Source organism: Bactrocera oleae, chromosome 5 (genome assembly GCF_042242935.1).
Source record: "Bactrocera oleae isolate idBacOlea1 chromosome 5, idBacOlea1, whole genome shotgun sequence".
NCBI lineage: Eukaryota > Metazoa > Arthropoda > Insecta > Diptera > Tephritidae > Bactrocera > Bactrocera oleae.
Genome location: NC_091539.1, coordinates 35,681,134 through 35,708,202, shown reverse-complemented (window position 1 = coordinate 35,708,202; position 27,069 = coordinate 35,681,134). Strand labels below are relative to the sequence as shown.

The 27,069-nt window shown below is 35.3% G+C and overlaps 1 protein-coding gene across 1 annotated transcript in view; it reads left to right on the top strand.

Annotated features, from left to right (window-relative positions):
* N (neurogenic locus Notch protein) overlaps positions 1-27,069 on the top strand; it is a 141,684-nt gene that overhangs the window by 62,406 nt on the left and 52,209 nt on the right. The window contains exons 3-4 of the mRNA XM_014232084.3: positions 25,231-25,499; positions 26,167-26,371. Of these exons, the coding sequence (XP_014087559.2) occupies positions 25,231-25,499; positions 26,167-26,371 (474 nt within the window). The remainder of the gene's footprint in view (positions 1-25,230; positions 25,500-26,166; positions 26,372-27,069) is intronic.

The following is a 27,069-nucleotide window of genomic DNA, read 5'->3' as shown; positions in this document are numbered from 1 at the left end:
ATATTTTTTCTTGGTATTATATGAGTTCAAAAGGAGTGTAAATAGAAAGTAGAAGAGCAGTGAGGAAGACACTTTGAACCGCTGTTTTGACGATGTTGAGCGAACGTCTCTTTCAAAAATTCTATATAATTTAGTAAAGATTTGTTTTCAGAAAAATTTCATGTATTACATCACACTTTTTTTATCAAGCTCGAACCCGCATTAAGCTATTCATTTTCTCTGCATTGTAAGAATTCTTCAATTTCTGAAATTTTTGGTTTTGGTGACGTTCTGAAACTGTAATTTGCTTGTATATTTGAAAACAGCATGTATGTCTCTAAAAGAGCATGGGTTGTGACGTTGTATCATCCAAACTATGATCGTGTTCAAATCCTAAAACTTTCTCTTTCTCAATATTGTAGAAATGCTGTAAATTTCTATCTTTTTAATTTTGGAGTCGTTCGGAATCTACAATTTTTTTAATCTTCAATATAGTTTGTATGTTTCTAAAATAGTATTGGTTATCGTTTTATAATTTCAATATAATCTCTTATTAAATTACTATAACAGCATTTCGTAAAAAATTACCAAAGATAGCTCCAGGCTTCTTTCTAAGAAAGTTCTCTAAGTTCAAATACTCGAACTAGGATAACCACCCATCTATGTTGTACCGATTAAAGACTTAGAATTGTTTCTAAGATATCACTGGCGTTCAGTAAGTGCTTTTTCGAAATGCTTTTAATGGAGGATAAACTCGCACTTATGTTAATATCCATAAGGTTTTTAAGTAAAGGTTTTTGCACAAGATGAGTAAATTGGTAAATCTTGATTGAGATTTTGCCTGCAACTATAACAGAAACCGAACAGTATTTTAATTTTAGAGACATACTCTTAAAAAATCATGTATGTATCTTATCCCTAACCTAACCTTAGGTTGGGTTTCTTAACCCAATAAGAAATAAAACTGTCTAATTTATAAAATATTCTTTAGGCTCTCCCTCGTGATCTCTAAAAAATTTTATTATTATGGATCCCTCCTAAGTCTACCTAATACAAAGGAAATTTACTATATTAAAAAGTCTTAAATTCACTCAACAATCCAGCGAACAGATCACTCAAAGCTAAATTGTTGCTTCACTAGTTATTCTTTTATTTTCCGCTTCTTCCTGCAACTAACACAATGTATTCTGTGTGCGATTCCTGTCCGCTGATCTACAATAAATTTTTGCATTACATTCTTGCTTGGGGCGATGTTTGGCGTACCGAACGAGTTATAGCCTGTGCGGCTAACGTAGTTCCTGCCACATATTAGCATCTCGGCTGTGGCCTGTTAGTTTGCTGGTTCGTTGTTGCAGACGTCGCTTGTTAGGCTAGTTTGTTTGCAGCTGACCATCGTTTCCGCGGCACTTAGTTACCTGCTTAGTTGTGGCTGCCTCTACTGCTGCTGAGCTGCTGATTTCATCGTTTCAGTCTCATCGCTTGTTTGCTGCTATTTACATTTAGTTCGAGGTGGGACTGCAAAAAGAGTGAAAAAAGTACTTAAATAAAAAAGAGAAGCAAAGCTCTACTACGCTTTGTTTTTGGCTAGATTTTGCATTTTAATTTTCATGCAGCAGCGTCTTGCACTGAAAGCGCAGCTACAGGCTTGTATTACAAGCATGAGAATATTATTCGGTTGTAGTCAACTAATTTACATAAACAATTTTTTTGCCTTGTTTGCTTGTTGTTGTTGTTTATTCAAACTTTATATTGCTGCGATAATTTTTCTTTTTAATTGCTGTTACAAAGCAAGCAAAAAAAAAATTGCGCCGTTGATGCTAGTAAGAATAGTAACAATTCGCTTGCATGACTTCATTAATTGAGTTGGCAACAATTACAAATAAGCTTATGTATGTATTATGCAAACTGACAGTCGCCTCATTTTAATTTTTACTGTCGCCGATGCATATCATACTGTTTATAATATTATTATTATTGTTGCTCAAACTAATGACGATGGCTAATTGGTGGCAAATACATGCATACAAATATACATATATATATATATTTTTAAATACATATATACTTGCATATAATAAATGTATATCTCCATATCTATATATTAGCTAACGCCTACACTTTATGCCAATTTTTCTTATGCTTTTCATTTTAATTCTAATTAAACTTTTTCACATGGTAATTATAGATGTTGGCAATTGATTGTCAGCTTCTTCAACACATCAACCGCTGTCGCGGAGTCTGCAAAATTTCCCATTGTACTTCTATTAAGCAAGCAACTGCTCGTATTTCAATATTTTTGCTGTCAAATGCACTCAATATGCATTTCGAGTTTGTTGCAGGCGCTTGTGGTCTATGTAATGAATCTATGCAACCAGTCATTCACTGCTCCGGCTTACCAACCGCACTTGCAATATGCTTTAATATGACATATACCTCCATGTTGCATCATTTTGTGTGTGCTCAATGGGAATTCGTCATTCCCAGCCTCTATGTCTTCTTCATTAGCATTGCAATTGCTCATATCATTATGAGCAGCAGCAACAATTGTAACAACCTTAACATGCACTTCTTTTGCCAGGTAGGCAACATTGGTGAATTTTTCTTTAATACCAATTTTTTCTTGTTGAATTTAGTTTAACGAAATATATTTTTTTGCCGCTTTTAGTCGTTAATGAAATTATGTAATTTATTTGTTAATATTTTGATTAAATGCGAAGAGAGTTGTGAAAAAAGGTTAATATTTTTACAAACTAATTTAGTGCACAAACATCGCATACATTTTAAGAAAAAAAGTATACTTTTTGAAGTTAAATAATTTAAAAACATATTCGCAACGTTACTAGTCAGATTCAATCTTTATAAAAAATGTATCCCAGTAGTCTGGGTGTTACAAACAAAAAACTGAGAAGCTAGTTCACGTATGGTATATACAGACAGACGGGCATGGCTAAATCAACTCGGCTCTCACACTGATCTTTTATATATACATTTTACAGGATCTTCAATCTCCCTCTGGGTGTTACAAACTTAATATACCCAGTTTAGGGCATAATTAGTAGACTTTTAGTAGAAAAAACCAATCGCAGAAGAATGGGTGCGTAACTTGACTAACATTCGATTAGTTAGTGACTAGACTAAGGTAGTGTTAGCATATTAATTAGCAATAGATATGTAAGTGGTTCTGTGAGAAAGTGTTCATGGCACAAATAAATCTCTGGGCGCCTTACACCTTGCCACGAACCACAGATATAGAGGAGAAGTTTGGTCAAGCATACAACAAAAAAATGCATAAATATATTTCAACGACCAAACACAGTTTGCTGCAGCTGCGTAATCCACACTGCCAACGCATAGCCTAGGTGCAACCAAATGCATTGCAAACACCTACGAATGTGACACATATGTATGTACGTATGTGTGTCTACTTAATGTAAATAATAACACATACGATTCATAAGAAATAACCCACGAATTTAATATTATTGTTTGGCAAATACAAAAACCCCACGTATGGCTATATTCTAAATATATTGAACCCAAATAGCAACACAAAAACTAGTTTACTTGCCACAAGTGCCAAAAGTCTACCTGTACGCCACTGAATACTCTTAGAGGGGGGAAAAGGAAGCGAATAGCACGTAGTACCAAATTGCAATAGACAACAAAAATACCAACACAAATAATAGTTAAGCAACAACAACAAAAACAATAAAGGTATTGCCTTTGGCCTACAATGTGCAACTGCCAACATCTGTTTGGGATTGGTTAACCAAAAAATACAAACAAACACACATAATTTTATTTGTATTTATTAACAATTCGTATATGCAACACGATAAGGGTCACGCATTCGGCTATTGGAGTTCAGTGCAGTTCAGTTCACTTTTCTCACTCAATAATTTTGTTATGAAATAGGCTGTTAGAACAAGTCTTGCAGCCTGATAGAAGTAGTATAGATGCAGCAAGGAACAATAGTATTAGTAGGAAAAACATAATAGTAACAACAACAATCACCGCACGGATGTTTGTGCATTGAGGGCAGAATATTCATATCGGCGTGTAGAATTGGCGCAAATGCGCTGCGACAGGCTGTTTGACTGGCTGGCAGGCAGGCAGGCGTTGGTTTGCATGTTGCACCTGCCTTGAAAATTGCCGCACCTTTGCCTACAAGTATAAGCATGTGTGTGGGTATATATTGTAAGCTATGAGAGTGGCGCAGCCGTGCATACCTATTTGTGTAGTTGTGGCTATGCATTTCAGTGGCTGTTGCACGTACTTTGGTGTTGCATGTTGTAAGCATGCAATTGTATGCTTATAATTGTAGGTGTGTATGTGCGATTGGCAAATGTGGTATACTACCAGCGATTTTGTGGCACATTCACTTTATGCCACAGTTACTGCCAGCAGTAGCGGCAGCCGCCACAGCCGCAACCTGCCAGCCATTCAAGTGTAAAAGTTTGGAAATTCGTGGTAAACAATTTTCCCATTTTCTTCCCTTGACTAGCAGCTGGAAATTTACCAATTTTGCATGCAGCCAATATTCAATATGTCTGTAAGTATGTGTGTGCGCTTTTCATCAGCATTCTGTTTTGTTGGTGCTGAGGTTATAGGAGTACTTTCAGTTGGTCAGTTGTCTGTTGGCAAGCTGCTAATGGCTGTTGTTGTCAGCATGTATGCAATAGTTGCAGCCTCCTTTTCTCTGTGTTGCACCACTTGGCGTGTGGCAGTAGCCGCGTCCTGTACTGTTGCAGGCTCGTTGATGCTGCCAAACATGTTAGAAAGGTGACAGTGGCAGGCGAGAAGTGCCGTTTTCAATTTATGGGCATAAAAAGTTGAAAGTTGCACTTAAATTTTTTTTTTGTATTTCCTTTTTGCTATAATTTCTGTTTTTATTTTTCTTTGATTTTATTTATTTTTTAAAACTTTAATTTGTTGCAAGCTAATTATGCTGTTACTATCCGCCGTTAAATACTTTGCATAAATGAGTGTTCAACACTTTTCCATATGCTATTGTTATTGTTGGTATGTTAGTCGAGTTGTTATATTCAAAGTCATTTCAATGAGGAAATGATATTCTCATAATTTAACGAGTCTACAATAGCAGCATGCAAAAACCGTTCAACTGCATTAGTATTGGTCATAAGCTATTAACTGTTTTAGTGTTTTTTGCCATAAATATCGCACACCCATACACATACCCACCCGACCATATTCGCATGAGAATTTGAAAAAAAGCTAAGCGCGTAACATTTGCGTGCAACAAGTTGACTGGCCAGTCAACTGGCAAGTCAGCACTCAGCAACATGCTGTTGATGAAAGACAACGCCGCTTTTATTTACATATTTTATTCACACACTCACACACATACACCTCAAAGACTCAAAGCTGAGCACATGTAGATCGCTGTCTGCAGCAGGGACTGGTTGAACCTGTAAATTTTTTTGTTGGCAACAGTAGGCAAAAAAGTGCTAAACTTACGATACATTGAAGAAAAAACATATATACATACACACATTATGTTTTTTCTGCGTTAATCTGTGCTTAGCGCTTTTCTATGCAGCTTATCTTTGGTTGTATAGGCTTTTGGCAGGCGGATGTACGAACGCGTCAGCGGACATTGGCAAGGAGTTTATATATCGATTTTTCATCTATCTTGCTAAAGCTTCCATTTTCGAATCGTCTTTGAACTCTATATTGCTTCAAAGGACGGATTTACTGTGTTTTGTAGTGATATTCGAATCATTTTAGAGTTTGATAAATTCGATTTCTAATGAAAAAAAATTTTAGAAAAATTCAATACACAATTGAAAAAAAATCTACCTTCCTTTCTTATGTTCTGAATTAGTTTTCAAATCATCATAAACTCTTATTTCTTCAAACTCTTTATATTCTCAAAAAATTAAATACACGCTTTAGAATAAAATCTATACTCCTTTTAGAGTGTTTCTCGAATATTCGAAATTTTCGAAAGATTTAATACACACTTTGAAATAATTTTACAATAGTATCTTATAACCTGAAATACTTAAATTTTAAGTCTTCTTCGAACTCTGAAAAGTTTTACAAACATTTAATTTTACAAAATACTGCCTTGTTATGTTTTGAAACCTTGATGTTCGAATAATGATCGCTGATATTTCGAAAGATTCAGTACAGACTCATTTCTGTTGCATCATCTCTTCTCATGTTCTGCAATAATTTCTTCGAATCATGTTCGAACTCTAGAAAGTTTTATATATTCTCAAAATAAATAGAAAAATTTAAAATAGAAATTAAAAAAGTTCAGACTATCCTGAATCACTGAATTGCAATTTCTCGTGCATCGCGCTGAACGCTGAGCCCATACCGCTAAACCCTTGATGTCATCACGTTGCACGCTGCGCTGCTTCCCAGTACACCACGCCATGACATTCATATCCTTACTTACATATGTATATATATGAAGAGATCGAAGATCGCTATTAGCGTTTGAAATTAACTGCGATCAGTGATCACTAAGTGGCGACAGCAATGGAAATGCGGCCGCCAATGATGCATCTAGAGATGTTACCGCAAACGAGCGGACCACAAGCAACATTATGTAGCAACGACGCGACGTCGGCATATGGGTGCGATAAGCGTCGCCTATAGTTAGACAAAGATTTTGCTTTGTTGCAGTCATTGTTGCTAGTCTAAAACTATTGTTTGTTTTGTTGTTGTTCGACTTATGGCATGGTGAGTGCTGCATTTCACCCAAAACGCCAACGCTGTCAACACACTAAAAGCCACAGAGTTGCAGTCGAAAGCATGGCATGAGACAGTTCAGCAGCCGCAAGACATTTGCGATCAATACGATGTGATAATTGCAACAAAGTCAACACACACATAGTTGCTGCGGCAACCAGCAGCCAGCAGGAGTGGTGCATGTGAAATAGAAAAGCAAACAGTTGATGGCATTGTCTAGCCGGCGAGAGCACTGAGCCGCACTAAGTTAATGGCACAGCAACACTAAGAGTGCAACACACACACACATACCAGGCAACCACAAATGTGTAGTGATCTGTGTGCGATCGATAGATCGATCTTTTGTTGCGGACGCGCTACAAATGTGTGTTTGTTGCGGCGGGTCAGAATTGTTTGCTATACTTAATGGGAAAACAAACTGGCTGTCTCGCTGCTTGTGGAAGAGAGGAGAAGCGAGGATCGCAGCAAGATGGCTGAATGAAGTGGTGGGCCTGTGGTTTGATAACAAATTGTGGAAATTGTTGTGGGTATTAAAAAGCTTGGGTGTGTGTGACGGCATGTGGGAAGTGTAAATATTTTCTTGCCTTACACTAACACACAGCTACACAAATGCCGTTGCATGTTGAGGCCAGCACGTTGCATTTCCTGAAATGCGAACCTTACTCTGACTTATGAACGTGCATAAGCTGAAGGTGAAAGGAGAGCAGATATGAAGGTGGAAGAATAGAGTTTTTGAACTAAACGATATATAATTTTTAAGTAAAACTTTGATTTTTTTTATAATTTCGAATATTTTTTGAACTATAAAGTGGTCCTGCCATTTAGCTAGTAATTTTTTATGCACAACATTGTAATATATGTGGTTATGTATGTTCATGTATGTATATGATGGATGTTGCTGTGTTCTTTGTGATTTTTTGTTTTTTTTTTTGGTAATCGGCTTTCATTGTAACATTCTAGTGACTGTTGCTTACGCTTTAATATTGCCATCAACAACACGCGCTTCGCTTGTATGCCGTTTTATTGCAGCAACTCTGCTTTCAGCAAACATTCTTTATTTAGCTATTTGTTTTTGTATGCCGCATACGCTCGCGTTCGCTCTGACACACATGCGCCGACCGCCACACTGCGCAACTTAAATGTGCTGTGGTGATTCGTGCCAATTTTAGGCTGCCTACTACTTTGGCTATAACCGCGCGCATGCGCCACATGCTAAGTTGCCGCTAAAAGCAGCACTAAACAAATATTTTCTTTTCATTGGCTGCAACTCTGCGCTTTATTGTACTTTTGTCGCTCAAGCTTTTGTTGTTTTAAGTGGCATGACGCAGACTTTGACTAATTGAAATTCTACGGTTGCCACAACGTGATTGCTCCAGCTTCTTTGCGAATGGAATTCTCGTTTTTTATTATTCAAATGTTTATATGCAAGTCCATAGGTGAGGTAGAGCTCGCCTAACCTTTGAGTGAGTGTTGTTAAAGGTTGGCGAAGATGAATTAGGCTGATTAAATTACTCACATGCATACTAGTTATTCGCGAAATGCACTCACACATTATTTTTGAGTCATTCTTCCAGCTTATTACAATAAATTTTAGAACTATTTGAGTTATTACAACTTTTAGATCTATTTAATATATATATATTTCGTTTAAAATAACTCAATTAAATTAATTTTAAAGAAATAAATGCACTACAATTGATTAATTAAAAATTCATATAATGAATTATTATTGATGAATAATAATTGTGAGGACTAAAAACTAAATAATGGCTCATTAAGTGTATTCAACTTTAATTTTGATTTATATTATTATTATTTGTAAGTTAAAATTTATGATTTTTCAAATATAATTTATATATTATCTTGACTTAGATGGTAGGTCATTTTAAATAGCACGCAATGACTTATTAGGTCTATGAAATCTGAATTTAAATTTACAATTGATTAATTAAGAATTAAGATTTATTAGTTTTCATAATTCATATATTTTGGCTGATATGTTATGATTAATAATTTATAAATTAAATGCACTATTTACTTTGAATTATATTGTAAAATTTAAATCCGGGCTTACTTCTATAAATAATTATTTATTAATTAGCAGTAGTTTTTAAGCGTTTTGATTAATGCATCATAAATTATCAGTTTTTGTCATGATTTATGAAAGAAATTTTATGATATATGACTTAAGAACTTTAATTAATTACGATTATTAATTATGAATTCATCTTATTGAATTATGTCTTAAAATGTTAGTGGATTTATTAATCGTTAATCCTGATTTATGGATTACGCTATTTGACTTAAAATTAGAGACTACGATTATAAATGATGGATTAATCTTTCTGAGTTATGACTTAAGATTTAAGTAGCTTTAATAATTGTTAATCTTGACTTATGAATTAAGCTATTTGACTTAAAAATTATGAAAATATTAGTTCACAACTATAATTTAATTTTTGGATATAAGTTTTAAATGGCGATTTCGGAACTTTTAGTACTAAATTTTGTATTACGAAGTCAGACTTATAAGTTTTGTAGCAGGTCTGTAGAATGAATATACTACTATTGGGTTTATATGAATAAAAATAATTATTATTTGATCTAATTGATAGTAAAATTTAATTTATAACTCTTAGTTGTGAATTAAAAACAAATAATCTTTTAATTAAACTGATTTGTATTAAATTTTAAATATTTCATATAATTTTTGTACTTCAGAATCTTTGTTTTAATATGATTTCGTAAGTAAAATAATTAAACAATTTAAATTTTGAATTAAATGTGAACGTAGTGCTCACAATTTAGCTGTGAAATATAGGAAATACAGGTTTAGATTTCGGTAGTTGCCAACTGCAATGTAAGTGCTTCGAAAAAGAAGAAAAAACTTAAAAATATAGTTCAAACATCGACATCTGCATATTTTCACATATCTCCCGAATTCCAGCTTATAATCTCAAGATCGCAAACACTATTAATATTTCATTTTATGTGCCTTTCACCGCGAAAGTGGTAGCGCATAACTTTTGATATCACTCACTGCAATTCCTATAAATTGTGCTCGTTATCACCAATATCACTGACAAGAATGATTGTTGTATGCTTGTAAAAAAAGTGCGGTAAATATGTTAAACTGGCTCATACAAGATAGACCAGTTGTCTTTCTCAGGTGCCATTTAAGAGCTACAACAAAAAAGAACAAAAAAAACAAGCTGGCAACACGCACGTTGGGTCAAGCCATGCTAGTAGTTAGTGACGGTGGCCAGCACAATAAGTTCACACATTTTAATATGAGGGAAATTACGCAGGCACAGCGGCGGTAATCAGCCGACGGCGGACATCATTTAAATGCACTCAGGCTGGTGTCATAAATACCTGATTTTTATTTATGTATATACAAAATTCAGCGAGCATACATATTTACATACAAAAATGCATCCATCGATTAGGTGAATATGTGTGTATGTGCATGTGTGGATTTGACGCGCGGTCATGCATTTAAAGTTGCCAAGTTAAAGACGCGATAAACCGAAATTATGGAAAAATCATATATTCACATGAAACCCGAAATAAATACTCGTAAATAAAAAATGGCGGCACATAAAATATAAAATGCTGATTAAAAGCGCTTGAGGTTAGTGAAAAAGCGCACGGCAACTAAACCCAAAAGAAAACATATTTATATTTTTTGGCTGCTACATAAAAAATAAATACAACGTAATTTCAATAAACACACCAAAATTATTTATGATAATTGTAATTGTTGCTAGAGTGCAGTGCATGTATGTTTACATGGGCTTATGCGCATGCGCGGCGCACAACGTGTAGCGTGTCCGCACAGCCGCAGACCCAGCTGTGAATTACTAGCGAGATTAATTGCACACACACAGCGAGCGCAGCTACTAACAGTGACTACAACTGTTGTTGTATTGCCGTTGCAGTTTGAAAACTTGGTTGTGGTGTTGTTGCAACAGTGGGAGGCACGCAAAGCACCAGCATGCATGATTTGCTGTATGTGCTCCCGCTCGCTCGTACTAAAGTTTTTCTTTTGCTTTCCAAACATATGACCATTTGCGCATGCGTTGGCGTAACGCTGGCATTTGATTGCTTACAGCAAAATGGAGATAAACAAGAAAAATGCACTCGTAATTGTTGCTCCCAAAGCCAAAGTCTAAGACACAAACAGTTACGATACGAAAAATGGTTGTAAAGTGTAATTATCGCGCTGCAGGGATTGCCCGCCCGCGCGACGGTCAGACTGTCAGAGCGACATAGTCAGCCGATCAGTTAGTTAGTCAGCTGCTCTCAATCAGCCAATCAGGCTCAATGACGCGTTAGCTCGCGCTGTGGGACTAACATTGACGATTGAGTTCATATATTTCTAGCAGAAGTTAGAGGTAGCGTGTAGAATGCAAGCTACAGTATTCTCTGCTTTATTGAACTACATACTGAACGAACTTTAACTAAAGTAGTATCAGTTTTTTGATTTCGCTCTCAATTTATCCGACTACATATACTTTCTGCTCTGCCGCCTACCTCTTTAATGAAAGTCTTTACTGCCATTTCATTTCGCCAACCATATTTTGTCTTCATTGCTGTTCTGCTAAATTTTTTCCCACAGGGCATTTGCTCACAAAATGTCATGTATTCGCCGCCAACATCCACCTTCGCCTTCTGCATACAATGACAGTTCGAAACGTGACCAGAATCGGCTAGTAGACACGCGCGTTTGTAACTTCTTACGGAGTAGAGTTTCAAAGCCTTAAGATCGCATGAGTGGGGTGTGTTTAATGGAGAATAGTTGATGCATTCCATATAGTATATGACTTTTAGTCACTAAAGGGTAGGGAGTTGTGACAACTACTATGTACCTATTTTATATAACAGTCATCTATTTTTACAAAGTTACAGGATGCACTTGGATTTTTTATGCCGCCTTTTATGACATTTAAATTATATATTTTATTTATTTAGCAAATGTTATTTAATGTCAAACTTATGTTTGTCATATATTTTTATCACGTATTTTAAGTATTAAGAACAGTTATTATATTTTCGGAAACAATATCTCAAACCCGGTCTTATAAATTTGCAAAATTAATGTTCTGTTTTATTTATATTAATTGTTCTAGAATTTAGATTTAGGTATATTTACTAGAACTTAAAGCTTTGAAGTGTTCGTAGTTTGTTATTGTAGATTAAGTACTTCAGTACCCAAAACTTATGAGGATTCTTTATGTTGTCACAATTTTATGTAATTTAACAGTAAGTTCAGACGATTAATTGCGTTTTAAGTAAGAGTACGTATAATTCTTCAAAAATTATTCACTGCATTATTTTTAAAAGCATGTCTGAAAAATTATTATTTCTAAAGACACACTTAAAACTTAATATAATATTATAAATATTAAAAAGACACAAATCAGGACACTTTAGAGACCTACCTCGATTCATTATTGATTAAGGTAGATTAAGGGCATTAATTGAGTGGATTAAAGCTTTAATGAGTACTTTTGCGACGCTGTGAGTTTTCCACATAAGGTAAACTGAGTACTTTATATCGATACTAAGAACATTCACTCAACTCAATCATTGCTTAGATTTTCTTGGAGTACATATTGTGTGCTTAGTAGAGATTACTGAAAACTACATAAATCCGAAATCAATATTTCTAATATTTAAAGATTATTTTGAATCAATCAACTCAGAAAAAACGTGTTTTTCGTCAATTTGTTTAAAGAGTATTTCCAAAAAAAAAGATAAATATCATGCATATTTACAGAATTAAATGTTTTTCAATTATCGATGATTCATTTTGAAAAATTTTGGAATGATCTTTTTGAAAAAATTGATGGTGTCTCAAACATAAGGCCGTTTTTGTGAAAATATTTACATTTCAGAGTGACTTTAAAATTTTTGAATTATTCAAAATTCTTGTTGCTTTAATAATTACCTAATAAATACAGTATCTAAAAAATTCATATGAAATTTTCAAGTCGATAGGTCCAGTCATTTCGGAAAAATTTTTCTCTTGTTGTTCTCTCTTAAGTTAAGTTGGTTTAAGTAAAGTTTTTATGTAGTCATATATGAATTGCATCTTAAATTGCGTGATTTTATTGTGTTGACCGCTAAACAAATGCATTGAAACACTTTCAACTGCAGTTAAAAGTTATTTTAATGTAGTTTCTTTCCGGTTAATATACTGCTTTCATCGAATTTTACTTTATTTTGTAAATTTCAGTGCAGAAATATATCTTATTTTATATTTTACTTTTACTTACTATCTAAATAAATCAGAAATGTAATACACCGCTTTAGTCTTAACATGCTTACATACGGCTTACATGAGCAGACACGTGTGCAAAAGAGACATAACTTTAATATTATATGTAACCGAAACTATAAAACCGTTATGCTGCCACTCATAATTCACATGCAAATTCAGTATTTACGATATAATCTAAAAAAATATATGCATTTATGTATGGAAAACAACAATGAGCTACAACTTAATAAATATTGCGCTCAAAAATCAATAAATTTCAAGTCATATAACTATAACAAAATGCAGTGAAAATCGATTTTGATTGCAAAAGCCGCCTAATATACCTACTTTCAATTTCCATAAACAAATCATGGAGCAAAAGTCGAAATTTATTGTATATAAAGCGAACATTGTGAGCCAACCTCTCAACTCGACGTCATCAGCTATCCATCTTCTTTATGCCGATCATGTCTGCCTGCTTAAATACATTAAATAAAACATTCGGGTCATTTATTGTGCACAATTTATTATTTGTAAGTTTTTATTTCGATTTAATTCGGACCATTTATGCCACTCCAATGTGGACTCATAAATCTGCATGTGTGCAGGCATTTCAAAACTTATTGCGCGCACGAAATGCAACTGTGCAATAACCGCTAACTTGGTAGTATTTAGTGACAGACTCTTGCTTGCCTTGCAACAGCGCCACAACGCCATACTGTTACCACCTCATTGAGTAGCTTTTCAGCGGCGCGATCACTTACCGATCGCTATAAACGATCATACTAATATAGATACGTATATTTCTGTATAAATAGTTAGTTGAAGACATACAATTTATTGTTAATTTCCCAATAAGCTCACCTAATGCAGCTTTTCAGCGTACCATTACTTAGGCCACTAATCTTGTGTGCGATCGCGATCGCTCGATCACCCAACGATCGTCGAAGTGTGTTTCATATTTTCTTCGATTTGCCACATTTCATGCGTTTTTCTGGCTTAGTAGTGGTGGTGGCCTGTGGCTTAGTCCCAGTAAAATGAATGCGGTCAACATTTAATAACGATAGACGATCGTAAATGTGGTGAGCGCTCATAAGCAGTCAGCTATAACTGAGAGGATATCGAATGTGTGCTTAGTTGGCAGTTGTAGTTTAGTCAGTCAGTCATCCCCCTCAGTGGGGTCAGTTGATTGCAAGTTTTATATTTTTTACCACTCTATATACGTCTTCCTTTGCGGTGTGGAGTCAACAAATCAAAAACACATTTATTAGTTCTCACGTTGGTCGTTTACAAATCAAATCACTCCGCAGCTAATACAGTTGCCGGCGGTTGGTGGTAAAACAACAGTAGTCGACGATCAACAGCAATTGCTGCAGACGACTGCACTAGTCAACATAGCATCAGCAACAGCTTCAACACATCAGCAATTGCTCACAGTTCCAGCTGCGCCTTGAGAGTAACTCGTACACCATTGCTGCTGCTGTCTTCGGCAGCTGCATTAATTCAGCGCATGCGTAGAGCCAAACACGCGTGCGCGCTTTTCCCAATCGCCGTGGCAGTTAGTCTATCAGCGAGGCGGCCACTGCGCCATACTTATTTAGAGAGTTCGTATTGCCTGCCTGCGTCTGGGGACGTGATTGTTATTGTGGCTGCTGCATGTCGGCTGTCGACTATTTGCTGCTGGGAGCGTATGAGTTATGTTGCTGGCGTGTTGGAGTGCAACAGGTCGCTTGGCTTGCTGCCGGTTTGGCTGCCTACTGCACGCGGTAATTGTGTTGGCAAAGATGAAGCAGTAAAAGCTGCAAATTGTTGTTGCACTACGCACTGCTGCTATTCTAGGTTTCGCATTCGTCTTCCTCTAGTTTTTGGTTGCTATTTTCATGCTCACCGCATTAGTAATTTAATGTGACTGTCCTCAACCAGCCGCTGAAAAATGTCATTGGGTTTACGCAAAACCGCAGACTTTGGAATTCCTCGTGTCATTTGAGCCTTTGGGGTTTGCATTGTGCACTAGTTGAACGCACAGTAAAGTAGAGCTGTGTGCCTTAGAGTTTCTTTATGGATGCATATTTATTTATCAATACTTTTTACATATTTGCAATATTAATGCAATAATTAAAATACATTTTATTCTCTTCTGTATTTTTATTTATTTATGTATTTATATCAATACTAGTAATGAAAATATCAGGATTTTATAACATTATATTTTTTTTAAGAACAATCTCGACATAACCTTCAACAAATTATCAAAAAAGATTTAAATAATAATATTTTGCGTTTTTTCCTCATCATTTTCTGTAATTAAATATAGCTCTTAACCCTAAAAGCTTCGGATAAAAAATTGTATTTATTTATAAAAGAGGAACCGTCAACATAACCTAAAAAATTTTGTCGGGAAATTTGAATCTATGACAATTTTGTCTCTCTTGCTTTTGTAATAAAACAAAGCTGTAAATACGCAAAATATCATATAAAACATTATACTCCAAAAAGAAACGTCAGCATAATCTCAATTTTTTAACCAACTTGTATGATAATTTTTCCATAACTTTTTCTCATTTTCATTATCAGTTTTTGTAATTAAACACAGCTCTAAGTACTAAAAGTACCATATAAAAAAGTATATGCAAAGAAAAATTGTTAACTTAACCTCAAATTTTAATTTTTACATACTTTTTTCTCTTCCATCAAAACTCTTTTTAGAATTAAACATAGATACGAATACCAAAAGCTCCTTTTAAAAAATTCAAATATTTACAGAAGAAACTTCAACATAACCATAATGAGAATTTATTTCATATCAATTTTTTATAATGTTTGTCGACCAGCTATTCTTCAGGCCAGTGCATATATACATTTTTAAATATATGCGTACCTCGTAAAGTCATCAGTAAGGAATAAAGGCATTCGGCAATGCTAAACTTGCCCACCACCAATGAAAGTGCCATTGACCACGGGCGTCGGATACCTATACAACTAACCAACTCTTTAACTTAACTGTTTCGACTCCTTTTTCAGATTTTCACCCTATTTTCTTCTTTCTCTGGGACTAGCCAATTACTTCCTCTCTGTTCTAACTTTCCTTTCCTCACGCAGTACACTTCTATCTCGTATGTCGAAGTTATCAATTTGACTAGTACTAACGGGTCATCCAATTAGAGGTGTTTTTTTCAATAGCCTTTTGTTTTGCAAATCGTTCAACTTTATTAAGAAAATCAACGCGCTTCGCTCAACTTATGGTCAACATAATCGGCCTACTGGGCGTACTATTCGCAACACCATCACCAATTTTGAGACCCAGCATGCATTATTGGATAATATTCGACCGAATAGACCACGTACAGCACGCAGTGAAGTATAACGGCCGTAGCTGAGAGCGTACACGAAGACCGTGGAGAGTCGATTCGGCGTCGTTCGAAGCAACTTGGACTTACGTATGGTACTACTTGGCGCATTTTACGTCGAGACCTTAAATTGAAAGCGTACAAAATACAGTTGAGCAACCTAAAGAGATTCAAGAGCTGCCATTTTATCCAGAAAAAAGAACAGTTTGGTGTGAGAACTGGTGGAAACATTGGTGCATACTTCTTCAAAAATGATGCCGGTGAGCACGCGCCATGATAACCAACTATTTGATGCCTGAAATTAAAGCTCGTGATCTCGGCGACAATTGGTTTCATCAAGACAACAAGATGGCGCCACTTCCCACACGTCGCATCAATCAATGGATTTATTGAGAGAACACTTCGGTGAGCAGTTATTTTCACGTTTTGGACCGTTCGATTGGTCACCAAGATCTTGTAATATCACACCGTTAGACTTTTTCCTGCGGGGATATGTAAAATCTAAAGTATATGCGAACAATCCCGCTTCGATTCAACTTTAGAGCAAAACATCACGCGTGTCATTCGCCAGTTACCAGTCGAAATGCTCGAACCACCATCTGTGATTTTTTCTTTAAAAAAGTACGGAGCCCCGAAATGTATCGCCCTTTATTTTACACTAAGAAATCACCGCCCCCGACAGCCGATGATTTATTGTTTTTGAGCGCGTTTATCTGCTCCGCCATTCTTCTCCTCCCAGGCATGCGCGTACGTATATATGCGCGTACATTTTGAAAAATTATTTCAAGAAATTGTAACTTGATGTACTAAATAGACGACGAGCATGCGCAATGAATGTGCGGCGTGAGAAACTTCATTTGTTGCGGTTTCATTTTTCATGCAAGTCGTTGATTGGTTAGGTGTTGGTGGTGGTTGAGGTGGTGATGATGCTGTTGGAGCCGCAATAGTTTTGCTCTCAACTTCCATTTCATTTGTTTATGTACATATATACTTATCATATATATATTTTTGTTGTCTTGTCTAGAAATTAGATCCTTTCCATCAAGCGAAGACGTAACACATCACTTCGGCAACATAGTTCTTTAACTCGTTGGTTTTGATTTATTAGCAGCTGGTGATTCTTTGTACACTTATATATATACTATATATATTTATATAAAATTATTATGTTCTTGTTTGTGATTTGTAGTCAACTATGTCTGAGTTTGTATGAAAGTCTATAGACATTTTAGTCGCGCTTGTCATTGGCAGTTGCAAGCTGGGCATGCGTAAAAATTTGGAGCATTGAAAATTCTAAATTTCTCATGCTTTTAGGCGCGAGTTGCCATTAATATGATTTTTCTTTAATGAGATGTATTTCGTACTAATACTTTTGTAAAAAAAAATTAAAAAGGCATTATATATAGTACAATGAATCAAATTTCGCAACTGCATTTTTGGACAAGATTTTTCCATTAATTAATTGTTTAACTTAGATATAAAAAACAAATATTTTTTTTCAAAACTCTGCTCATAACGCTATTTTGAAGGCACCACTCCCGATGCAACAAAGTCGATTTCTCCACAAGAGATTTAATCCTCAGAATTTTGAAACCATATTTTTATTTTACTTAACCCCAGTTAAGCCTAGACGCAAGCTTTCTTGGATTTTTGAAAATTTAACAAACTGACAGTAATAAAAACGTGCATTTTTTAACTATTTTTTTCAAGCCAAGCAAATAAAGAGTTTAAAAAATTGAAAAAACTTGAAAAAAGCTTGAATCTAAGCATAGTGGAACATTTTGTGATTCAGTAATAGTTCACTGTTTTCGAATATATTCAGAATCGTGGCAAATCTCAGAAAACACTACATTTGGGAAAACGCGTTTAAAGACGAGTGGGTGACGTGAATAGTGAGCGCGTGGCCGGGTTTAGGGCTTTAAATCTGGGAAACCGACATACTTTCGATCAAATTCTTTATAGTGCGTGTTTCTAGTTCTAACTCCATTAGAAATATGCCAAAAAGATCAAATAATTCAAACCGTTAAGACAAACGATCGCCTTAAATATATAGTGGGCTGAGAGGTTCATATTATAAGTGTTAAATTAATAATTGATCCCTATTTGCTTTTCTTCTTCTTTTTTTTAACTTTTTTATGTATTTCTTTTCTTCTTTCTTCTTTTTGTGTTTTCGCGTTATACAGAAATAAAATAAGCTTAAAATTCATTTGTGCCCAATATAAAATATATTTGATATTTGCAACACACAAAAAATAATTAATCATAACATTAACATAGATGTAATGACTATTAAAATGACATAATTATTTTAGTAAAAAAAAATTTCGGGTAAAAACTTTTTTACATGGATTGGTTTTATTTATGTATTTAGTTGCACATAAATATATGTGTCTCCTCATTTTAAATTTAAAATATTTCAATTACTGCATTCTGCTACGCTTGTCATCAGCGTCACTCGCATAATTAGCTGCGCCACTCACTCACTGACTCGCTCTTTCGCACACTCACGCACTTACCGGCACTTACAGTGGCAATGCGTTGTTGTTGCGTTACAGCACTTAGCACACCGGCTAAAATTGTACGACAAAATAGCCACTGGCATACCACAAGGTGGGTAATACCTTAAAGCGAATACAAAAACAAAACCAACGCGAAACCTACTTTTTTGATTCGAAATTATATAATGCAAAAAGTAAAGGGTATGCAAAAAGTGCGACACAAAAATGCTGTCAACCGCCAGAAATTAACGGCCGTGTGACAAACTGTCAGACATGCGGCCAGTCGTTCATCTCACTGCCACATGGCGACAGGTCGTTGTTGTTGTGTTGCAACACAACACTCACGCGCGCTGACAGTTCATTTAAATGTGGCAAGTGACAATCAAATTGTGCATAGCGCAAGGTGGCAACTAGTCTTGCAACATGCAACGCAATGCGTGGCTGAGAATGGCAGACGAAAAAAGAAACGGCAAAATAAACGCTTTGCGGCACACACGCTGCACCCACTTTGCTTAAGCGATCGCTTTTGGTGTGCGCAATGTTGTTGCTTTTGTATTTTTAACAAGATTTGCTGAGTTTTTTGTTTTTGTTAATAGTTGGCTTACTGTCTTGATTTGGCCTTATCAGCAGCGTGCAATCAGAAATTTTAATTTTACACCAGCCGCGACAAGCGTTAAATTTTTTAATTTAAACGCTGATGTTGCTGTGATATGGACAAGTTGCAATGTTTTTTGTTGTAATCTTTAGTGTTCCAAAGATTTTTTTTGCTAGTACTAGACTATCAGCATACAGCTGCGAAGGAGTTGCTTGAAGATAAGGGATACAATTAATTTTTTTCTAACATTTTTAACATTTAAATCTTTCATCTAAAAATTTTATTTACAAAACTAAAACAATAACTAATTTTTCTAAAATTTCCATAATTCCCCATAAACTTCCATACGCCCTGTTGCAAGCAATAAACACAAATCTGATACGCTCATAGATTGGCGAAAATTTCTATGTGGCAACTCCTTCGGGGGAAAATTGTAACATTTCTCATCGAAAATGTTGCCTGCTAACTGTAATTCACACATGCGGCTGGTGAAAAGCGGTAATGACAACAACTAGCAACAACCACACGCGCCAATAACTAACTGCACTCTAAGAAGCTCCCACCAATAGACTTATATTTGTATGCTTGCATGTGTATAAACATGTGTAAATATGTGTGTGTGGGTTTGTGGTAAGCTTGCGCTTTTAGTAGCACAGCATTTGTAGCATGATCGCATGTTGGCCATCGCTCGATTCATTAGGTATTGCAGCATGTATTTGCTTGCAGTGGCTATTTTTATTGTTTTTGTATTTGTTCTTCTTGTTCATGTTGTACTGCCTTGTGGCGCTTTGCAATGTGTTCGATTTTTACCAGCAATTTAATTTTACAAGTTGCCGCAGCGCGATTACGATCGTCGATATGATCAAGCGCCAATACATGAAAGCAACAGCCACAACAAATACAGCAAATAGAAAACCAACAACATGTGTAGTATAAAGTTGCCACAACTTGTATTTGCCACACAACTAACAACAAGTAGTAGCGACGTGCAACTCATCGCTTTAACGCGCTGCGATCGCGAGTAGCGCTCGACGATACAACACCACAAAGTTAGCGGTGAAAATAGAATAAGATGGGCAGTAGTAAGCAATCGGTGAGTAACTGAAATTGGCGAAAAAGTGCATAACACTTGAGCCTGATCGTCAATGTGAACCTGAGAGATCAGTGGGTCGATAAAGGCTCGCCTATTACCGACAGCGAAAACACAGTGTGGTTGTTGTTGCTGCAGCGAAAGGCTTTACTACTGCCCAACGGGCAGCCTAGTACATACATAAATACATGCAACAACAACAGCACGTTGATGTTGCAGCTGAGATTTTCAACGCTCCAACATCCCGAGCACGAATTTTACTGCCAAACTAACTGGGTTAAATTTACTTGCCACAGCGCTTTTACGTTCTTATATACCTCCATACATATATACACATGAACATGCACAGTTGAAACTAAGCTGTCGATTACTAGCTGCTGTAAATCTGCCACGCTTCGTAAGCCTACCTTAGATTTTGTTGTTGTTTCTTTTTTTACTCTGTTGCTACTGATCTACACCTGGATTGGCACAAATGTTACGATCTTTTCGCAAGAGCTTATCTGGGCGAGCGCAAGCTCAGCTGCTTGTTGCCAACAAATGGTCCAGCCTGAGACCTGTGCCGCATGCAAATGGAATTTGAAAATGTTGATGTGTGCTTTTTGAGGAAAGTGTTAGCTGCTGGCTGCGGCTTGCTGGCAGAAACATTTTTCAGGTCAAATGTAAGTACGTTGTATGCCACATGCGTGCGGCCGCAAATGGAAGCACATTTATGTTTGCTCGTTGGTGCTTCGGGTCAGCTGAGTAATATTTGTTTGCACATTATGCTGCAAAATTGGAAAATTTGTGGAATTGAGTGGAAGTTGTGTGGCAAGCAAAATTATTGATATTTTTTATGATTTTTTTCTAAGTTAATTGGACGTATTACTTGAGTTGTTTTAATGCCTTTAATTTTTATGCCCTAAGCAGGGTATTTTAAGTCTGCCACGAAGAAAACGTTCGAGACTCTATAAAATATATATGTACATACATATATAAATGATCAAAGTGAAAAAAAGGTAGCAGTATAATCTCCAAACATACTTCTATAGAATAAAGCTGCCATAAAAATTGAACTATGTATAAGAAATGCACCAGAGCAGACAAATTAGACGTTTTTTCTTGTATTTATAAGATTTTTTTAAATTGACTATATTTCAATTTAATTTTTTATTACTTTATTCCAAACTTATTATAGTCGGATGTATTTAGTTTAATGTCCATAATATTTTTTTTATTTTAATTTGTTTTACTTTATATTAGCTTGGTATATTTATTTATTTATTTTTTTTGAATTAAATTTGATTTTTTCTTTCATTTAAATTTTATCTTCCATTATTTTTTTGTGTGGTTCTTTTAAACAAATTTTATAAATTAATAAATTTTTTTTTACTTATTATATTCTTGCGTATCTGTTACAAATATTCTACTTGCATATTTTCCAATAATAGTTACTTAACTACTTTCATTATTTTCCGCAAAATTTCTACTCCTCAATGACTATTCATTGCTTCGCACTAAAACGCCTACATTGACGCTGATGGCGCACTTATGGCATAACAATGTTGTCGTTGTATCGATGACTGTTATTTTATTATCGGCGCTACTCTTAAAATGCAATTGAACGCACACAATTGTCGCATTGTTCGAGCGCATACTTGCAACATTGCACAATTTTTCTCAGGGGAAAATGTTCCATCGACCGTGGTGTATCTTGGAAATTGTTGTTGTTGTAGCTTTCTGTTCACATTACATTCGCTCATTGATTTACTTACCAACGCCAACTTTTAGTTTAGTTTGGTTGTGTTTTTCTCCGCCGAGCCTTATGCGTGCAAATATTTAAGTCCAGCTCAACTCTCCACACTGTATTTAGCGCCGCGGAATGCGTTTGTGTGGCGCGCAGCGTACGCGGACGTGTGGTACTTACATAAATGTGCGTCGACGTGCATCAGCAATCCGCATATTAACAGCTGAAGAAAAAATACATTTAGCCGGTGAGCCAAAATTAAACGGTACTCTGTGTAGGATAAGCAGCTGTTAGCCATCATTTTTTTATTGGAGCTTCAACTTAGGAGCACTTGTTAACGTCTTTTTTTTATGTATCTGCTAATTAATTAGGTCCAATGCTCATCTTTAACTCGTTTTCTCTAATCTACAAAGCTTGTGCCGCATACGCATACAACACATAACTGTAATAACTATCCGCATACATACATATACAATACTTGTACGTCCACATTTTGGTTGGCTCAAACACGTGAGGGAAATTTGTTTACTTAGCCTGGTCTTGTTTACTCGACAGTTAAATACTTCATTGCCTGCATTTTGTTGTCACAACACTCGAGCTGTGCCGCCGCTTGTAAGCTTCCCACACTATCCCACGCCTATTGAATATCAAATTACGGAACGTGCAGAATGACATAAACAGTGCAACACACAAAGTCGCTCACTCATGTAGCATGGTATGTAGATGTTGAAACTGGTGGAGTGGAGAGTTTTTTGAGTTTCAAGTTTTATTTATATATATATATATATATACCAACAAATTAAGGAAGGATATGAGAACTTCAGGGAAGCACTATGTGGCATTGGAACTGTTTAAGAGCAAAGAAAACATTGTACCTTATATGTTTGGTAAAAATTTATTAAAACCAAAAAAAATATATTTTTTTTTGAACAATTTGTAGCCTAAAGAAACTAGTATTTATTAAGGTAAAGAAATGTATGAAAAAAATTTTTGTATGAAATAAAATAATTACAAAAGGTTTTTTATGTTAGATATGGCTTTGGAAACCAACATCATTTTGCGATTTTCGCTCAATAATTATATTCCTCTATGTATTTAGGGGATAGGAAAAGCAGTCGAAATTTATGCGGCGCTAATGTACTCTGTACCGTAATGTTTTGTACATTTCGTTTCCATTAACACGAAAAAAAACTGTTTAACAATATTTTATTTACTCACTGATTATCTGGTATTTCGACGAAAACATATTCCATATGAAATTGGTGAATTTTGGAGATGTTTTAGTTTTCAAAAATAAGTTCATTCTTGAAACTGAGAGATAATTTTCTTTAAAGTAATAGATGGATTGAAAATACTCTCTCTTAAATCAATGAATTCTTCGTATCCTCACACCTCAAAAAAACTACCACTGGAAAGAAATTTAGCGGCAATGAAGAGGTAATCCCGAGAATGAGACCTCTTTGAAGTAATAGAAAAGTGACAGTACCAAAATGTTATCAAAATGTCATATAATCTGGTTATCGCCCTCTATGGAAACTATCGAATAGAATTGGGCTACAAAAATTCTGTTTTTCTGCGATACGAACTTTTCATTCCTGTTTCGAAAGTAGTCTCTAAGCCTTTTCTTTCTCCAAAAAAAATATATACATGTTCATTTTTAGTAAAAGGAAAGTATAACTTTTTTCAAACAAACTGATTTCATTTTTTTCGTTCCCTTAGAATTTACCACCTTTCCGAGCTTTCCTGCAGTATTTTTGCTTTTTCATATACAATATATGAATTTTTGTTGTTTGATTCTTCTTTTTTATTTTACTTATTTTTTTTTGTTTATTACCGTCTTCCTATTTGACTTCTTTTAATTTTTTGTGCACTGTTCTTTCTCTTGGCTTTATACACTATATCATTCGCTCGCCTTTAATGTGTGTGGGGTGATTTTAGGCCTTGAGCTTCAATTAATGCGTTCATATAAGCTATGTTAACCAAAATAAAAAGAAAATATTCAAATGCAATCGTAAATAAGTATGCGTATATACAATACATTTTTATTTGTATGTATGTGTAACAAGAGTAAAATCAGCCGTGGCACAACTATTAATTGTCGCCGAGAAGTGCGCTTATAGCGGTCCCCCATGCTCCGGTAGGCATAGCCAAAGGGCGCCGATATACTTTTATTATTTCTCGCTTTTGTTTATTACACTTGGCGTGCAAAGCCCTAGCCTTTTACTTTTTGTCATTTCTGAATTCGCTTTTTGAGTGTTTTCTTACCGTTTTGGCCCAATGCACATTAAATATAATTCCCTCATTTTTTTATGCGTATCAGTCTTATATTAGTGGCATATTGTAGTTGCAGCTAAACCAGTTTTTGTGTGTGTGTTTTTTTATGAAGAACCACAGCGGTAATCTGTTGTAAATCGTCATGTGCATTCAAAAGGTTGATTAGGGAATTTTTGTTGTTGGTGTTTTGTATCTTCATTGTTATGATTCGGTCTACTCATTCATTCTTAGTGCTGGGTGTCAAAACAGGAAATGACAAAATAGCGACTTACATCATTAATTATTTAAAGTGTATATAATGGAGAAGCAGCTGCTCGGAGGATTAATTTAAGAAAAGATAATTTGTTATGCTAAAGAGAAAGGGTTATTGGAAAAGAGGTCAGATTTTTGTGGTGAACCGACACGAAACATTTGTGAAGGACAAAAGCTTTTTGTTTGGCCCGAAAGAAAGCGTGCATTTCATTTGTGTATAAAGAATAAATGTTGTTTTGTTTTATGGGAAATAAATCTGAATGCCGCAAATTGAATGGTCAAAAATTTACTATGAAAACATTTAACTGAGTTGTTTGTAAACTAAGGAAGGGCGTCGAGATTCCAAAGTGACAGTAACGATTTTATAAGTTTAATTTTTTCATTTATATAACTACAGATAACCTACATTTTATTTTTTATAAGCAATTTTCTATGCATTAGCAATTTACTAATATTTTGCTTTTTCTATTTACTCTCATAACAGTTGCAGCTCACGCTATGTCGGCGAATATTGTGAACATCTGAATCCTTGCTTTACCGGTTTGCTGCGCTGTCAGAATGGCGGCACCTGTCAACCCTCATATCGTAATGATCGCCTTAGCATCTCTTGCATATGTCCGCTCGGCTTTACCGAGTCTTTATGCGAGATACGTGTGCCGAATGCCTGTGATTCATCGCCTTGCCGTAATGGCGGTTCTTGTAACCTCAAAACATTGGACGATTACAGTTGTTCCTGCATGAATGGCTATACAGGTAAGTTGAGTGAATTACTTGTATGGAAAAATTACAAGAAAAACTACATATTCAGCTCAGTAATACAACTAAATTATAGCTTGTTACGTTTTGGTTATGAAATTAAATTCGGAATCCCGAAATTTCAAACTCAGAAATTCAGAAACCCGAGTTTTCAGTTTTTAGTGTATACAAACCATCGACGGCTTAATTTTTAAAGAAACGCTTTGAGTCAGTAGGACAATGAGAATAAAGGTATATAATACCATAAAGTATGGTTATTAAATTCAATTCGGGATCGGGATCCAGATTTTTAAATCAGAAATTCGGGAGCCCGAAATTTACAAGTGAAATACTCAGAATTCCGAGTGAGTGAGACAAATTGTTTCCAACTGGGAGCTGTGAGTGATAACTAGAATAGACATCGATCTGGTAAATATTAGGGTTCCGTGAACTTAGGAGACACGCTTGTCTGTTTTTCCAACATACATACATATGTACATATATTATTAAAAATCGGGGTGTATATTAAAATATACAAATATTGCTGTCGAAAGTGATGCCACCTATCTAGTTTGCTATTTTATTAAGGATCGAGTCATTGGCAGATTTTTTAGTTTATATAAATTTGGAAAACTTATATTAATACTAGTTTAAATAAATCCGTCTACATCTTCTTACTTTCTAGGTGAATACTGCGAGACTCAGAATCTCTGTGCCACATCACCCTGCCACAACGGTGGAACCTGCACCTCCGTTGCCGGCGGCAATAGTTTCAAATGCATATGCCCGAAAGGTTTTAAAGGGCAAACCTGTGCTGAAGATGTGATCGAGTGTGAGGCGAATCCGTGCAAACATGGCGGCACCTGCAAAAATACACATGGCTCCTATCAGTAAGTGAAAACAAATTATTTTTTTTTATATTTGCTTTAATGAATCCGCTTAGAAATCAAGTGCCTTTGGAAACTTAATTAACTTATTGCTTTCAAACATAAATCAACTGTCCAAAAAAAACTTTGGCGTGTCCCTCAGCTGCACGAGTTGTCGTGCTCGACCTCTGCGTGTGGGAATATTGATTGCGCGCGAATTTGTTTCATGCAAATTAAATGCTTGTTGTACAAAATGTTAAGCAACACTTTTGAAACCAAAATCAATGCGATCGATAAAATATCGCCGAGATCTTGCTCTATTAATTGTAATTCCACAAAAATCGCTTATTTATTAAACCGTATAAAAATCGGCTAAATAAATAAAATTAACTGTGTTTGGTGGAACAAATTTGCATTTGAAACAAACGAAGCAAATAACTGCAATAAATTTTCATTTAGCGCGCAAAGAAAAAAGTGAAAAAAACAACAAAGTGTTAAAGCGATAAAAAAAAATGTTAAACGAAGCGATGAAAATTTAAAAAAAGTATTGAAATACAAATCTTTATGCATATATTATACCAAATTTTTCGTATAATCTAATGATTATTGAATGGATCGCGCGCTCGTTTAAGTCCCGCGCTTTGTTTTTGTAACGTTTTGTCGCACCAAACACACAGCATTTAATGCGCGGCCCCCGCGCATGCCTTTCGTATGGCTTTCGA